This window comes from Scaptodrosophila lebanonensis, unplaced genomic scaffold (genome assembly GCF_003285725.1).
Source record: "Scaptodrosophila lebanonensis strain 11010-0011.00,11010-0021.00 unplaced genomic scaffold, SlebRS2 tig00000113-arrow-arrow-pilon, whole genome shotgun sequence".
Lineage (NCBI taxonomy): Eukaryota > Metazoa > Arthropoda > Insecta > Diptera > Drosophilidae > Scaptodrosophila > Scaptodrosophila lebanonensis.
In genome coordinates, this window is record NW_022060575.1 from 495,945 (window position 1) to 513,446 (window position 17,502).

General features: G+C 40.9%; 2 protein-coding genes across 4 annotated transcripts; both read right to left on the reverse strand.

The window, feature by feature from the left end:
* Nucleotides 1-155: 155 nt before the first annotated feature.
* Nucleotides 156-3,808, reverse strand: LOC115628293. Its single transcript, XM_030524339.1, has 6 exons — nt 3,659-3,808; nt 3,386-3,555; nt 3,262-3,324; nt 3,014-3,197; nt 2,804-2,951; nt 156-2,737 (listed from the first exon to the last, which is right to left on the reverse strand). Exons 1-6 carry the CDS (start codon nt 3,774-3,776, stop codon nt 595-597), a joined length of 2,826 nt encoding a protein of 941 aa, XP_030380199.1. The 5' UTR covers nt 3,777-3,808; the 3' UTR covers nt 156-594.
* A 5,035-nt stretch (nt 3,809-8,843) lies between these two features.
* Nucleotides 8,844-16,924, reverse strand: LOC115628329 (glycerol kinase). Of its 3 annotated transcripts, none has more exons than XM_030524388.1 (3): nt 12,960-13,189; nt 11,260-11,889; nt 8,844-11,200 (listed from the first exon to the last, which is right to left on the reverse strand). In XM_030524388.1, exons 2-3 carry the CDS (start codon nt 11,879-11,881, stop codon nt 10,092-10,094), a joined length of 1,731 nt encoding a protein of 576 aa, XP_030380248.1. In that variant the 5' UTR covers nt 11,882-11,889; nt 12,960-13,189; the 3' UTR covers nt 8,844-10,091. The 3 variants fall into 3 exon arrangements, with proteins under 3 accessions (XP_030380248.1, XP_030380247.1, XP_030380246.1); XM_030524387.1 differs by lacking the exon at nt 12,960-13,189 and adding an exon at nt 16,788-16,924 and having other exon boundaries at nt 8,845-11,200; XM_030524386.1 differs by lacking the exon at nt 12,960-13,189 and adding an exon at nt 16,109-16,277 and having other exon boundaries at nt 8,845-11,200.
* Nucleotides 16,925-17,502: the final 578 nt, after the last annotated feature.

Below are 17,502 nucleotides of genomic sequence, written 5' to 3' on the forward strand. Positions count from 1 at the left end.
AACTATGTATGTATGTATGTTTGTATGTATACGCAGGTAAATATTTAAAACATTTTTTGTATAATATTAGTGGATTATCGTTGCTACAATTTCAACAATTAATTTAATTCTACAATATTGTTTACGCATATGCATGTATGGATGTGTGGTATAAATATACTATATAACTACCATAGAGTTTGGTTTAAAATAGTTAAAGCAAATACTTGTATGATGCTCGTCTACATGGTGCGAGCCTAAAAAATAGTTGGTGTGATAAACATATAGGGATAGATATAGGAAGCCTAACTTAGAAGCGCACTACCTATCAACGAACTAACTAGGAAGAAAGTCTGTTTTGGATGGCAAACATTACATGTAGATTTAACAAACTATAGGGAAGACCACAGCAAAAGCAATATATTCATGTACATACTTGTATGTATGTGTGTATGTATGCGGACGGACTAGACTGAGACTGTGATTGCGTGCTGTTGGTTAATATGCGTAGGTGTGCATCGAGGACTATAACTACATACTGAAAATGAAACCACGCTCTCCGTCACAGGCACAAAGTCCGCCGAATGTCTCCTCCGGCTACACGAAGACTTCGTCTCACAAACGTTTGCTGCTGCTGCTCCGTGCTGCACTACTACCATCAGACCAGTCCGAGCGCTCCCCCGTACCACCGTAGATATCAAGCTGATCACGCGATCGTGTCTTCGACTTGGACTTGTTTTTACTGCCGCTGGAGCGCTGTAGCTGGTAATTACCACCGCTGCCGCCACTGCGATCGTTGATTACCTCGTAGTGGGATTCTCCTCCTCCGGAAAGGAGAAGCTCGTGAATGTTCTTAGTGGAGCGACGATGCGCCTCCAAGCACTGAGATTCGGATGAGTAGGGAAATGAGGCAACAAAGTTGGGAGACTGCTGCGCTGGCTTTGGCGGATCACTGGCAAAATTGGCAGGTGGGGGCGGCAAGGGACCGATGCTACATGGTGTCGATGGCGACAGATCGGTGAATTCAGTCTTGGCCTCTGATTCGACGGAACACATGCTCTGGCGTGAGATATCCTTCTGTAGCTGCTGGTGCTGTTGCTCCAAGGCTGCGGTCTTAAGCGTGGGCATATTCAGATTGGAGCTCTCATAATCGTCCTCCGCTTGAGTCTGGGGAAAAGGCAATCGGCTGCGTATAGAATGTTCGCGTCGTCCAAACCGTTGCGCTAAGTAGTCCTCATTAGCATTGTTGTTGTTGCTTCCGGTGTTGGTTGCATTGGTACTGGTGGAGCTGCTCTGATTACTGCTATGACTGCAATTGCTATGCTGATGACTGTGATGGTGTTGGTGCTGATGTGGATGTGCGTGGTGATGAGCCGTACGGTGTGCCCGCTGTTGCGCATCCTCGTAATAATTATCATTTTTGACGGACATATTACAACAGCTACTCACATCAGCAAAGTAAACCTCTGATTCTGCGGCTTCTAAGCATTCTGGCGCATTGTGGTTGCCGGTGCCATTGGCTATGGCGCCATTGGAATCCTGGTACCCGTTGTTCTCCACACCGCCATTGTTGCTGTTTGATAGTTGTTGTTGCTTGGTCGAAGCATCCGCAACCTGCGGCACTATAGAGTCGCATGCAAAAACTTGATGCACATTAGGTCGCTGCTGACCGGCATTGTTATTGGGTCCGATGCTCTTAGCACCTGCCTCGATTCGCTTCTTCAGCTTGCGCGTGGGAAGAGTGTTGGAACAACGCTCGCGAGCACCGCATCCATCACTGTCCGAATGTGTGTTCTCATATTCGGCTGCTGCTTTGGCCTTGTAGGCGGCTATGGCGGCTCTGCCAAGCGCAACAGATGCTTGTGGCACGTTTCCGCCGCCAGTGCTTTGCCCAAGGGTCAGGCCATCCATACGCTCGAGAGTTGCAGCTCCCTGATGCTGACCGCACAGACGTTGTTGTTGCTGTTGTTGCTGGAGCTGTAGCTGATGCTGCTGTTGATGCGATTGATCCAGCAGGGAGCTGCTGTGTGCATGAGGTAGGGAGGTGGCCACTAAAGTCGCTCCACGTTCCCCGTTGAAGGCCTGGCCGCCGCCTAGACAAGCACTTGGCTGCAGGTACTGATAATACCCGCGACGTGCCGGGCTATTGGGATCACTGTACGGTGGCGGTGGACCCCAGACTCCGTAGGGCAGGGCATTGGGTGGTGGCATTGCATTGAATGCGGCGGCCACAGCAGGCGTAAGCTGTTCTTCTATGAGCATTTGATTACCATCTGCTGTTGCGGACGTGGAGGAAAAGCCGTACTGCGAATCCGGACTGGCTGCAGCCTGCCGAAAGCGCCGACCTGTATCAGGTGTTTGGCGCTGCCATGGCATTCTAGGCCAGCTCCAGCCACTACTACTGCGTGTCGCACGATCTCCGGCACGACAAACAGCTGCCGCAGCCGCGTCCTCGCCTCCTGGGTTGGGTGAATAAAAGTTGCCTGGTGGTTGGGTCGTCCAAAATCGTTGATCCGGTCCAGTGCCTCCGGCAGCTACGGCCGCCGCTGCAGCAGCACTTGCCTCATCCCACGGGTAGCTGGCAGTCTGGAGCGGTAGCGTCAACTGACGATGCGCGTGGCACTGCTCGCAACAGCGGCAATTTAGTACACGGCCTGGGGGTGCCATGGCGCCCAAGCTTGGTGGTGGCGCCTGACTGGCGTAGAGTGAGCGACAACGTAGCTCCAACTGCTCCCAATACATTTTCTTCCGTTCGTGGCTGTAATTAAGTACAATTATCAACTGTACAATCAAACAAGTATAGTATGCCACTATTTGGACTCACCTGAGCAGCTGGTAGACCAGCATACAACTGAAGACCGCAATAAGCACTCCAGCAACGGAGAGGCCGAAGATGGCGCGCAAGCACGAGTATAGGGATCCGTGAACCACTCCACAGTCAGAGAGAGAATCGAAAACAAGGCGGACACCTTCTGAAGTTCAACAACGATTTGGAGTAATGCTGGGAGCAGCTTCTGATAGTTCAATAACGTACCTTTATCCACTCGGTCCACTTGCGACTCAATCAGGTCCGAATAGCACGTGCAGGTGCGCGTCTTCTGGGCGTACTCGCATTCGCGCAGCGCCTGTAGGCGACTCATGTGCAATACGGTCGTCGTTACGGTTACCAGTGCGCATGTCAAGGCCGAGACTAGACCACAGGCTCCGGATAACTTGATCTGCAGAGCGACATACACAAGTTACTACATTTATCAGGCACCGATTGAAGATTTAACTACTTACCAAATAGCTGTAGCGATTCCGTCGTCGAGCTAGGCTCATAATACAAACGCCCGTGAGAATGAGCTAAGGATTAGCATATAAATATATTTATTTATAAAAAGAAAATAGTTTGATAATAGTTTACCAGCGTGGCGGGTACAAAAGTAGGCACCGTTTCAAAATTTCCCACTGTGATGGTGTAGGAATGCAGGAGAAAATACACGCCAAGAAAGAGCACCCCCAGTAAGCAGGAGAAGCCACCGCATATAAGGCACCACACCACATACTTCTTGATGCCTGCACCATGTCGGTGAGCTGAAATCAAAGCAAATGAATCAGAGAATACAAGTATAAGTTGTTTTAGGTGAAAACGAATTATGTTTGGGAATGTGCGGGTAGTTTAAGGGCGGAAGCTAACCCATAGTCGTTGCGCCGCGATGTGCATCCGCATTTGTGGGTGGTGGTGGAGCTGCCACCCAGGAGCAGGGCGGTGGCATGCTGTATTGTACAAACTGCATCACAGGATAGCCGTGCATGTTGATAGGGATTTCTGTTGTCGTTTTTATTGCAGTTGCGGATTATTGTTAGGACTTTGTAGGGTGGGGGGGAACTCTTTAAAAACTTTATTTTAACTCGAATAGGTCATCGATTGATTAAACTGAGACATCCCGTTTAAAGAATTGACCGCAATCGTTGCAAATTCCAGGAAACATATCCATGAATACGTCGTGAATATTTTTTTCCACTTGTTTTTTTTTTTTCTACACCGCCACAGAAAAATATCTACACACAAGTTTCGGACGCCCAGAGCACAGACTGCGCGAACTGCGAGATGGAGATGCCTTAGCACGACTATGGGTCGGTGTGTGTTTGTGTGCGTGGAGTGCGTCGTTGTATCCATGCAATTACGGAACGGTGTCAACTGAAAGTCCCGACTGGCATTAACACAATTCCAACCACCACCCGTGGGCAGCGAATAGTGCTGCATTTATGGGAGCTGTGAGAGAGTGTGAGAGAACATTTGAGGGCCTACTATGATTGTGAGCCTGCGCAGGCGCCAATTCAGAAGTGGTGCGGCTGAATGGGATGCTGTTGGTCCAAATGTCTACTGGGTACGTCCTGCAGCTCTTGATAATTTATCGAAAAGGTAAGCAATAGTTACACTCCTAGCTATGGAAAAACGCAGAAAGACGTACCAAGAAGAGAAAAAGAGCACGCAACTCATTTTGGGTGGCCCGCATTATAATCAAAACGAGATCTGCGAAATTAGCAATAATTTAAAATTGCCTATTTGCATATTTAAACGGAAATGACAAGCATAGTCTATTTCAATGATTTATTTTATGAATTCATTCAATTCTTCTGTTGATGATTCAGAATTGTTTATAAAAAAAATAATTCCATTTTTGTCACTCCCAGTCGATTGTAGTTTCGAGCTCTACAACGAATATTTCTACAAATATAGTGACTTTAAAAAATGTGTACAACGTTTCTGCTATTATACAAGTATGTATCTCGATATGTGCGTTATATTTAACAATTCTGCATACACACTATATATTTCTCGCCAAACTAACAACTGCGAGATCTACAGTACGAGTATGCATGTGTATGTATGTATGTATGTATTGTATAGTGTAGTGGGATAAGCTTTGAGTCGTACCATATAGTTAATAAAATAGAAAAGCAATTAAAAATATTATGAATTATAGGATATTTTAGGAATACAATTGATTTCCAGAACTAAGGCTGTTGAAAGTTTCTACACTCACTGTTCATACGACCGGATGAACAGTAGGACATCGATCAGCATGTCTGATCGTAATGGTTATTATTTTACCGCTACGTGCATTATTTAATCAAAATTTTAAGTTTTTGACAGATGTATAAAACGGTTAGATGCATAAGAGACTTAGTGGTACATACTTGTACATTCTTTGTTGTCTTTATATCATATTTTTTATTACATATATCGAGAACATTTAATTGAGTTGACTGGTATGGATTGATACATCCTATATACAAGTAGTTAGAAGTGAGTTCTCTTACTTATTACATTCATTTAAAATAACGAAGGTTAGACTAACGGTTTTGTTCGGAGAATTTTTTGATGCTACAAGCTTAAGTCGACAGTTAAATTAATTAGAGAATTTCGATCTGTAATATGATTCCTGGACACTTACCAATAGAGCTATTGGCAGCACTGTGCGGTCTAGGCGGCGGTCGCGGCGGTAACGGCGGACGATTATCTTCCAGGCCCTGGGATTTGCGACAGCAACTCACATCGTTGCCATTTGTCCCTACAGCAGCATCCAACTCTGTGTCATGGTAGATGTCGTTACAGCTACTGCTGACGGGGCGTGCCTTGGGCGGTAAATCACTGGCGGTGTTGGAGCAGCGGGCCTTCTTCTTCTTGATGATGGTGCTGTTGTTGTCCGATTCGCTTACCGTTATCTCATCAGCACCCAGCATAGCATCGGCGAGGAGACTGCGCTTATGGTGGGCCACAATGGTGCTGTTACTATTAGCGGCGGAAGCGGAAGCGTTTGTGTTGGCATTGACGCCACAACTACACTCCAGATCGCATTCACAGCTCGCTGCACTCGCAGATGTGTCCAGCGGTAAATTTAAACGCTTCTGCTCCTGATCCTGCAGATGTAGTGCCTGATAGGAATGATTGAGCAGAGATTGTGCGGATTGTGTTTTGATTGGCGTCTTTTGTGGCTGATGCTCCGGAGATTGTTGATGCACGATGACAGCCACTGCCATTGGTGTATTCTGTTGCTGTTGCTTCTGCATTGCTGTCAACGACTGCTGTGTCGCACTGGAGCGTCCACAGGAGCAGGGGCATTGGCATTGCTGGGTATCGACATTGGCCGCATCAACAATACCAGCTTGACTGGCTGGTTGATAATGCACCGGATACTGAATATAATGATAGTGATGGTGTTGTGGCTGCGACTGCGATTGCGGGACTGCAGCTACAGAAGCGCATGGCAACTCCTGTGTGAGGCTGGCATGCGAAGCGACACGTTGCAAGGATGTTTCCATGGTGCTGGCGGAGGCAGCAACAACGACAGCGACGGGGCCGACAACGGCGGCTGACTAACCGGACAACTGGCGTCTATGTTTAAGACTGTTGCTGTTCCGCAAACCGGTTTGACCCTTTAATGCCTTCCAATGCTTATTTATGCTACATACGCGCGCACACACAAACACTCGCATCGCATACGCAGGCAAAGGCAATGGCCAGTGGACGGGCCATAATGAGTGGAGTATCTGGCAGATACCAAACAAGCAGCAACAACACTAACACCAACAACAACTCTATTGGGGGAATATTTCGTGTGTGCTGCGCTCTCACGCTTCTTTCAATTTCATGCACTATAAATTGACAGAATTTATTGCTAATGTTGCAATATTTTCGCTCGCCAATCAAAATAAATAAATAACACATTCGAAATTAACATAAACAAGCCACAAAAGAAACCGCTGCGCGACTTAGATTGGAACGGAGAAATAGTCGAGAAGCAGGGGAACGAGTAAATTAAAATTAAACCGCCACAACCCCAAAGGCGACGACGATTCGCGGGCACAGCTCAAACACAACTGAGTGGTCTCATGGTTGTGCCTTCGTTTGGTTCATCGACGATCGGTTTGAGCGCAACTTCGAGCTGCAACTCACACCCACACACACCCATACACTTAACGACTTGCGCTTGGGCAGACAGGAGTTTTCTGTTGAGCTGAAAGGTGCGCGCAACTTCAAACAAATTCAGGTTCTCCCTCTCTTGCTGATGTTGTTGTTGTTGCTCCTGCTTTTGTTGCACTGATTCAGTATAAATTCTGAAGGTGTAGAGCAGACCCGGCAGCATAAACAACAACACCAGAACAGAGAAAATCAATTTCTTTGTTGAGCATTTGATTCTTAACACCCTCACTGAGAGTATTCCAATTTTTCTCTGGTGTTTGTAACTTGGAAAGGTATTAATGTATTTTCATATGGATGATCAACTAACATGATTGATTTATAGATCCTTCAGATGTTACTTTTCACTGCAATAAATAGCAATCTGAAAGAACTATTATACATATTGAGTTACACATACATATGTATGTATGTACATATTTAGCAAACGAAAGTTTCGGAAATTTCCTGAGCAATAGCTGGTTCGCACGCTCAATAAATTTCAAATTATAGTTCGTTGTTTTAGGAGATATACTCATTAAAAAATACCGTTGAATCTTTTATAGAACTTGGACTGAATAAGCTGCCTTTGTGTTGCCAATAGACTTGTTTAGAGTATTAAATCTTCGATACGCGAAACATACCTTGTTTCTTAGGTAAATGCCTCCTATGGTGTTGCTACCTGACCGATGGGATCGCCAAGACTCTTGTTATTTTGTGTGGCTTACAGTCGGTGAATGTGTTTAAGTGTTCCCTACCTTATGCTTGTAAGTATGTACGTTGTTATTTGTTAGCCATCTGTAGATCCAATTTAAATGAGCTCACATTTGGGCTCAGCATACAAACGCACATACATATGTATATATGTATGTACATACATATGGCTGTATCTGCATAATATTGTTGGAACCAACCGGCATACACTCAGTGAAAACAAGCCTAACTGTCACGATTTACGATCGGTGCGGCATAAATTATGCGGCCATTATCTTAGGCCTGGCCCGTGTATTATGAATGAACAATATGGGATAAGAGTAAGAGTAATAGTATTTTATTTTAAATTTACATCATATTTGTGAGTAAATGTGTAGCTCTTCGGCTAAATAATTAATAAATCAATTTCAATCAACCTTCGTTAAAATACTATGCAAATAAACAATTGGCTCCATTTTGCTGCATCAAAACATTTTTTGTATAGAAGTATACTTGTATAGTAAAGTAAATGATATAATTATGTAAATGAAAGTAATGTTTTTGTTTTGTTTATTGATGTCAAATGTTATCCACAGATACTGCAATTTAAGAAACGAATATTTAAGATTCAAATAAATTCATTAATGCATAACTACTTAATATATCGTGATTAGTATCATAACAGATAACAAAAACAGGAACCTGGAAGATTTTATTTTCCACGAAAATGTGTAATTTGTGCCTGGGTTCTGTGCTCCTATTTCAGCGACGCCATTCTTTGGCTATCGGAACAGCCAATTTTTTTTACTACAATGGCCATACTCTGAAACAAACAGCCTCCCGCTTCGTTGCCCGCTTGACACTAACTGTAAATTCTTGCTCATTGCAGTGTTTGTTGCGTTTATTTATTTGTATTTGTGAATGTACATGTGTGGATTTACTATTACAATTCAGTGTCATGCTTTAGTTCTTACATGTTGCGAAAATGTTGTGAGTTTATAACATTTTAATAATATAACTATAAAAAATGTTAAATTTCCGCCTTTTGACTTGGTACTTGTCTGCCGTCTCCGGCTCTGCATACATACTATAAATACTGGTATGTAAACGAGTTTTTTAATACTTTTTATTGATATAAAAATTTAATTACATATTTTGAAAAACATTGAATGCAAAGTTAAAGTTCATTTAAAATCAGTTGGACAACATTTATAACAAAAACTAAAAAAAAACCTTCGTAAACGCAGATTTGAAGTCGATCGAAGTGAAAAAAATCAGCTTGTTGTGTATCCTTTTTTGGAGTACAGATACCAAGTTTGACTTTATTTGGATAAAAAAAATTCTGCTTTTTCATACAAACGTTGGAGCCCATTCCCAATTTGGAGTTTAAATTTTCCAAAACTGCTTTTTAGTACCCCTACGCTGGGCCTTTACCGTTAGGGCTGTGCGTTGATAATCCTTTGCCTTTTCGTGTTCCAATTTTTCAACAAGAATGCCACAATAAGTCGGGCACCAATCAGCCAGCAAGTCAGGACAAACTGTTTTATATACATATGTATTGTATAGATAAAACATACATAATCAGTTGGCATTGGGAATTTTATTTAGGAATTTATATTCGCACATACATACATACATACATATAGACTTAATCATGGCACATACACACATTTGACGCAAAAAGCCTAATGAAACACGACTTTTGTCTTTTAATTAAAATGTGCAACAAAAAAGAAAACGATAAGATTAACAATTGTTACGATCAAAGTTTTAGGCGAATGACTTTTATACATACTACGTCATGTATATAAACATATAATATACAATATACGAAAACATACGTACATATGTACGAGTATACATATGTAAATGTTACAAATGGCATGTGTAGCTATTTTTATGTTTAAGTTCTTAGATATGCATTAACACAATTTAAAGCGCAATTAACCATTTTGAACATGTTGGGAACTAAACAAATAATATGTACATGAGTCGTAAGCTGCATTAAACTAATTAGGAAATATCACAACCAAACACTGATGTACATGTACATACAAGTATAATATGTAATGTAAGCGTCGTACAAATGGCAAACCACCATTCAACGTGTTACGAATATGATTCGTTGAGTATTGCCTTAAGTACGCTAATATGGACACTGACATGGACATGGACAAGGGGAAGGGGGCAAATAGGTAATGCCTAAAATCACATCTCTCTTAATTCACTGAGGCCATATCTGATTAGAGTTTCTTATATCAATATGTATATACAACCGCGTAAATGTGTAAGTGTTAACCTATTTGGTTTTGCTCGTTATAGACAAATATTTTATACATTTTATACTTTTGAGTGTCATTCCCATTCATTTCTAAATCGTTACAGTTCAGTTAATGTTATGGAGACATGATACATGTCACGTTTTATCAATCATCTGGGGTCGGCAGCAGTTAAACCTGCAAATTTGATGCTACTTCGCAGATGATGCCAGCGAGTGCACCAGCATGGCAAAACTGCTAATTAGGAAAATGCTTGCCGGTAATGAGGATAACAGCCTGTAGTACTCCTCAGTGTTACCTCGCGTCTTTTTCTGTTTGATGACCCAGCCGAGGCTTCGCTCTACCGCACGTTTCCATTTTCCGTAGCGTTCCGTGCGCTCCAGCTCTGTTGTTGTGGGCAGGAACGTGTCATAATGCACGTTCTCATAGTAGCGTTTCTCCGGTTCAAATTTGCACAGATTAATACCCTCCGCCTGGGCAGCACACATGGCTACCCCAAACGCAACCGAGTCCTGCATTTGAGAACGGAAGACGGGAATGCCTGCAGTGTCTGCCTGGAGCTGCATTAGTAGTTTGTTGGTGGTCAACTTGCCATCGGCATGCAGTTTATTGATCTCGTAGCCGCACTCCTGATGCATGCACTCCAGAATGTCCTGCGTCTGGAAGCAGATTGATTCTAGAGCTGCTCGCACGATGTGATTCTTCTTCGTGAACTGTGTCAGACCAATGATGATGCCACGTGCGTTTTGTCGCCAGTAAGGTGCATACAGACCTGTGAAGGCAGGCACAAAGTACACATCACCCGACGAGGGAACCGCCTCTGCATACTTTTCAGCATCGTTGGAATCGGACAAGAGACGCACCTTGTGCTGCAGCCAGGAGAGCGTATGACCAGCCACAGATACCGCACCCTCAAGGGCATAAATAGGTTTTGCATTTGGTCCCAGCTTATACGCGACTGTAGTGAGCAGCCCATGCCGTGAAAATACCGGCTTATCACCTGTATTACAGAGCAGAAAGCAGCCGGAGCGATAGGTACTCTTCGTTTGTCCGGGCTTCACGCACATTTGGCCTAACAGCGAGGCTTGTTGATTGCCCAGAATGCCGCTCAGAGTAATGCCACGCAGGACTGATTTTTCCGAGGTGATCTTTCCAAATATCTCTGAACAACTGCGTATTTCTGGCAACATGTCCTCGTGTATGGAAAATGTTTTCAACAACACTGGATCCCAGCTTAATGTTTCGATGTTCATAAGCAGGGTGCGTGAGGCGTTTGTCACGTCGGTAATATGCAAAGCACCTGCAATTGGGAATAAAGTTATGTAGTAAGATTTTAGAAGCAGATGAATGAGGACCTACCATTCGTAAGACTCCATATGATCCAGCTGTCCACGGTTCCTATCTTGCAGCGTTTTTCACGGCAAGCGCGTTTTACTTCTGGCACATTGTCCTTAAGCCAGCGTATTTTCGAGACCGAGAAGTATGTGAAAATGGTCAGGCCCGTACTCTGCTTGAAGTGATTCGCATCCTGAACCTTGGCTACAATTTGCTCGACCGTCGTCGATGTGCGTATGTCCTTCCATACAATCGCATTGTACAGTGGCTTCCCGGTTACCGCATCCCAGACAATGGTCGTCTCTCGTTGGTTTGTAATGCCTACCGTAGCGATATCGCTTGCGCTATATCCATGTTCTGAAAGTTGTTTGATGGCTTCGTCGGCGCATACGTTTATGGAGGCCATGATCTCCAGAGGATCCTGCTCATACCAGCCATCCTGCGGCGTTATTGCGGTCAACTCAACGCGATGAGCAGCAATTTCCTTAAAGTCCGGCGTTGTGTAAATGGAAAAAGCGATAGTTTTCGTGCCTTCATCGATGACCCCCACCAGACTCGAGGGTTGAGCGAGTGATTGTTTGCGCAGTTCGTTACTGCGAAACGGTACATCTGCACTAGAATTGGGAACATTTTTGGGTTCGGTCATGATGCTGCCTGAAATTATAGATTATAACAATGATGAGAGCTGGTTTTAAGCTTAGCTCACGAAAATCTTATTGCCAGTCATTCTTCAGCCATAAATCATTCTACTCTGGGGGCAGGGGCAAACGTAGATATGTGTATGGCAATGGTCGAGCCCTCTAACCAGAAATGTATTCTTATCGCTCATAGGCAGTTTTAAGTAATGCAAAAATAGAATGATACTCTTAAAATAATAGACAAAGAGTAAATCAGGTCTGCTCTGTCGGCGACCATATTCTGCTGAAAAATATTCTCCAAAGCGCGAATAACTAATCACGAATCGAATGTATTTTCCTTACATTCGTACTGTGGATGATCAGTACACACACTATCCTCGTGTTCCGAAATGGAATATTTTAGACCAGCGAACATCTACATACATACACATGTACATAGTTCAAAAGGGTATACACGCATCGACATGAAAACATATTTGTATTTCACATATTGTTGTTGTTTTGATAACTGATAAGACGATGGTCGAATAATTTGTTCTATGCGTTATCAATTATGTGCATACATATGTATTCGTATTGTATAATTGTAATTATTTACGAGTTCTTTTGGTTCAAAGTCTATGGAAATTTAAAAGAGACTTAAGAAGCGTCCGCTCTGGGTTCAAACTATGAAAAGCTATCGACGGCGAATATCTAGAGATTATTCACAATAATTTTTTTAATGTTTATATTCTGGTTATTCCAAGAAAAACGTTAGCCGAACCACTTGTGGCTTGCTGATTAGAATTGAACAAATTATCAACATAGCCCTAAATACCATTTATGTACTAAGCGGTACGTTTGATAAAAGCATATTGATAAGTAGAGCAGGCAGCTCGAAACTATGCACGAGATACAAATTCTTATTTGCCCTGGCACTTGTAATTAAGACTTATGCCGATGTTCGACTTTTAAATTAAGGCAATTACCAATCATTTAAAATTGACACATTTCAGATAACAATGTCTGCCATTAAACGATCTTGAGCTTTCTAAAGTGAATTTCCATTATGTTTAATTAAAACAATTATTATTACACTTAACGCACTTTTATTTCGGGTCTGCTCCGTGTGTAGTCGCAATTGATAACGTCGATAACAACAAATTAAACTGCAGCACTTGTATAAATAGTTAGTGACAGAGAGATCACAGGAAGAGAAAGAGACAGAGAGAAGGTGGTGCGGGAGAAATAAAGAGAATTCGAGTGGAGTGATAGGAGTAGGCACGCGCGCGAAGTAATGCCACTATTTCTTAAATTATTATTTTTGTTATAATTCCCCGATACGCCCAAACGCGACTGTCCACGGCGAGCGCCAACAAGAATCTGAAGTCAAAGACCAAGCGGCAGAAACCGAAGGCGCGTCCGCGCAATGAAAACAAACGGTAAGGAAAGAGCTTTCAATGAACGTCACACGCATTGAAATAATCAACGAACCGCCGACAAAAAATTGACTACCACATTGACCGAATAAAACCGGTGGCGGCACCCCGACAGCTATAACAGGGCACACATACATACATATGTACATATGTATATACACATTTATACATACATATGAGTGTATTTGTATGTACGGTAATAGCGTCAGTAGCAACGCCAATAGCCACGGCTGATAAGCCAAGCGAAGTCGACTGGCCAGAGGGGGAGCGGTGCAGGGCTATGTCGCGAATGCCAATGTCAGTGCAATAAACTGGCAACTGGATGAGGTAGTCGACGTAGCCACAGCATCGATAGCCTTGGCATTTGAGCCACATTTGCATGAAGCAGATGAATGCACGTGGGTACAACTATTTACATACATACACACAGAGAAAGCACTTTGTGAGTCTTAATCAACATAATATTCCCAGTGTGAGCAGAGAGAACTTTTGTAGGGTAAGTACTAAAGACACGTTTTGCCCTCTCGCTGACCAGGCTTATTAAATATAAGCATTAAAATTTACATACTAATATTAATAAGAAATGAAAAAAAAAGACGGATTGATAACCACCTCCTTTTTTGAAGTCTTTTTATATCATATTAATTTATATCATAAAAATATATATTTTAGTTGTACAATTTTTCAACTTGCGAATTTATGGGTTAGTTTTATTTTGGGTATTGTTTTTGATGCTGAAAAACATTGACAATTTGTTGGCGCATTCTCATGCTATTTATAACATTTTTATCAACAATTGCTTTAAATCGTGGGCTTTCATTCAACTTTTTCTCTGCGTGCAGCTCTGACACAAAGAGTTCGCATAAAAATGCGAACAAAACCTCTTCATCCACATTCAAATATGAATGCACAACAAAACATTAAAAAATTGCCAACCCAAATGGTAATAAATGTTGACATTTCGCAAGAAGAAGCGCAACTTCAAGTCCCAATAGCTGTCACCTGCACAAAATATTTGTTTGTTTTTATTTTTGGCCAGAAAAGGGGGAGTGTATCAACATTGAATATTTGCCAAAAATAAAGCACAACGACGTATGTATGTATGCGCTATATATATTTATATGCATATAGTATACATATTATACGTATGTATATGTGCATACGTAAATAAATGAATAATTAATTCATTTTTGTGCAACGCTACATTGTTCAGACGTTGTATTTTTACAATTTTTAGTATATTTATGGGCTGAATTTGTGTGTATATTTTCACTATGGGTCCAATGCCTTAAAAGTTCTAAATATAAGATGTCTAGTCACACCAGGATGACCAGACAAATTTGCACCAGGTTAATACATTTAATCCATAAGCACGCGGGTATTTTATATCCGTTGTTAGAGCTGAAAGTTTCGTATAGAAAAAATCGAAATATATTGATTTAATTTATATATTGATTGTACTCGTACAGCTGCCAGAACACAATTGGTACAAAATTAAAATATTTCAGTTGTTAATTGTTGTCGATCTAAAGTTTGTAGTTACTTTTGGAGTAATTAGATCAAAGATAAATGATATTTTTAAGTGTGTTTAAAAATCTGATTCATAAAACTGAATAATTAAAAATAGTTTTAAACGGTACATGTTTCGAATAGAATATGTTGTGCATTATTGAATCCAAAAAATTAGACCACCTTTGATTCATAATGCAAAAACCATTCCATATTGGCTTAAAAAGTGTTCTATATGTACACATATCAGCATAAGTATTCATACAAGTATATACTTATTTCATTCTTAAATATGAAAGCTGCTTATTAAGGAAAAAGCTATCTACCAATCTTGTCTCTTTTGCATAGCAGTTTCAAAAGAACTTCTATCAAATAATGAGTCATAATCACATGAGTAAGCCGCATGTTTCACCATTCGTAGCATTTGCATTGTGAGGCAATTGAAATAAAAAACAAGTCAGCAATGCACTCGAGTCGTCAAAGTTCAACAAACTGCAGGACGTACTAACTGCACATATGTATGTACATATATCCATATGAGTATGCATACATAATTACATATGTACATACATATGTAGGTTTGTTAATTAGTAGTGTTAATTACTGCATATATCAAAAAGTTTTCTCACATTCTGTCCATAGTTTGCCAATATGCATAAACAAATATATGCTATGTACATATCTGTATACATATATACTATATTTCTAGGTTCCTTATCAGCCTTATCGAATGTCAAAGTCTATCGTATGATGGTAATAGTATTTTTTGAAATTGTTGCACATATGTATGTATGTACGTACTTATATATGTATGTACATACTCGTACATATTTGTCAGCGATGTCGTGGCGCTAATAGCAGCGTGCGACATATGCTGATGAGCTGACAAGTCAATCGATATGGAATAACATTTGCCAAGTTGCTTGTAAACAGTGAACAAAATGTTATATGTATATACATACATACACATGTACATATGTAAGTATTTATTTATGAAAGCGTGCATGTTATCAGCGACAATGCGTTGCTAATCACAGTACAATTTGTCGTAGCTTTTTAATGTAAATGTCTATCAAAACAGCGTTTCTGTATAGCTAAGGTCACAAAACATGGCGTCGAAGTTTTAAGTACATAGGTATGTACATCCAAATGTATGTACATATGTATGTATGTACATATATACACAAAAATAAACACATCTAATATTACGTGTACATGCAAATAGCCCGAACAAGTTCGCATATTGTGCATGCAATTTCTGATGTTAATTTATGCATTTGGTTTTGAGTTTTTTACTGTTTTGTTTACCACTTCAAATGTAATTTGCGTTATCTGCTGTGCACTTGGTTATAAATCACTGCGTCGCAATAAGTTATTAAAGATGTACTAATAAGAAATGCAGGGAAAATACAAATCGTATTCATGAGCACAAAAAATTCAAGTACAATTTACAATTTGCGGACCCGCGTGTTGCGACCGCTTGCTTGGCTGACGACAAACTGAACTGAAATATTGATGAGCGGCAGAGTTTTGAGGCGCTGCATGGGGCTCTGTGGAAGGGCACGAAACGTGGGAAAAATGAACAAGATCGTTGTTATCAAATCGGAAGAATCAAATGCTTGCTTGCTATGTTTTTGGGTAACACGTGAGCGCTAAACGTAACAGCTATGTATGTATGTATAAAATCAATTTTCTCGACTGTTGCATGCGTCATACCCGACTGGGCTGTGTCCTTGACAAGCCCCTTTAAAGCCGTTCGCTGATTGGCCAACTTAGCGGCTGACTATGTCACCACAGTCCCTAAAAAGTATACAGCAGCAACAACAGTGCGCAATTAGTCAATTTAAAAACCTCTTGGCCAAAAGTTATGAAGTTCTTAGCATTTATATAAATATAAACATATTGCGTACACATATATATGTACATACATATGTATGTTTATATTATATCTTAAAATTGTTAAGCACAGGGATTCAATTAAACTTACTATTTGCATTTGCATTTAACACTAAATATTCAACATTTTGTACTTTGGTACTATGTAAATTAGGATTATCATATCTAAATACATTTTATAGATTTTCTCTTCACGATTTTCTTTATCAATGCACGGCGGTCGAGCCCCTTTTTTTACTAATGTTAGAGATGGGGCAATATTTTCATTCGCATATGCAAGTCACTAGGTACAAATTATAAACTAAACAACATAGATACATTTATAATGACATATAACTGGCCTACGGACTGGCGGCGCTGTAACTCATACTTTATATTATTAAAAATAAATTATTGTTATTAATATATAATTATTTATATATGAACACATATTTCACGCACTGTGATATAATAGTGATGAAATTCACCCCTCTCTAGGTTTAGCGTTGCCATCTCTTGTAAATTGCCACCGGCAGGGCTACAGGAACACAAATATTGCTTGGCCTTTGTATTTGCACATATCTGAAACAACAAAGGTTGCAAGAGTTGGTTTTATTTTTATGAAATATTTAATTTCTACTTATCACAAACTGAATTAATTATTTATTAATATTCAAACATTCGTAAGAATTTCTGAAGAGAAGAGATGGAAAGGTGGTTTCGCATTAAAAGCTTACTTACCATGCGGATCATGGGTGTTACTGTTTAAGCAAGTGGTAGCATTGAATGGCGCGTTGAATTTGAAATCCAACGTTTTGGAAATACAT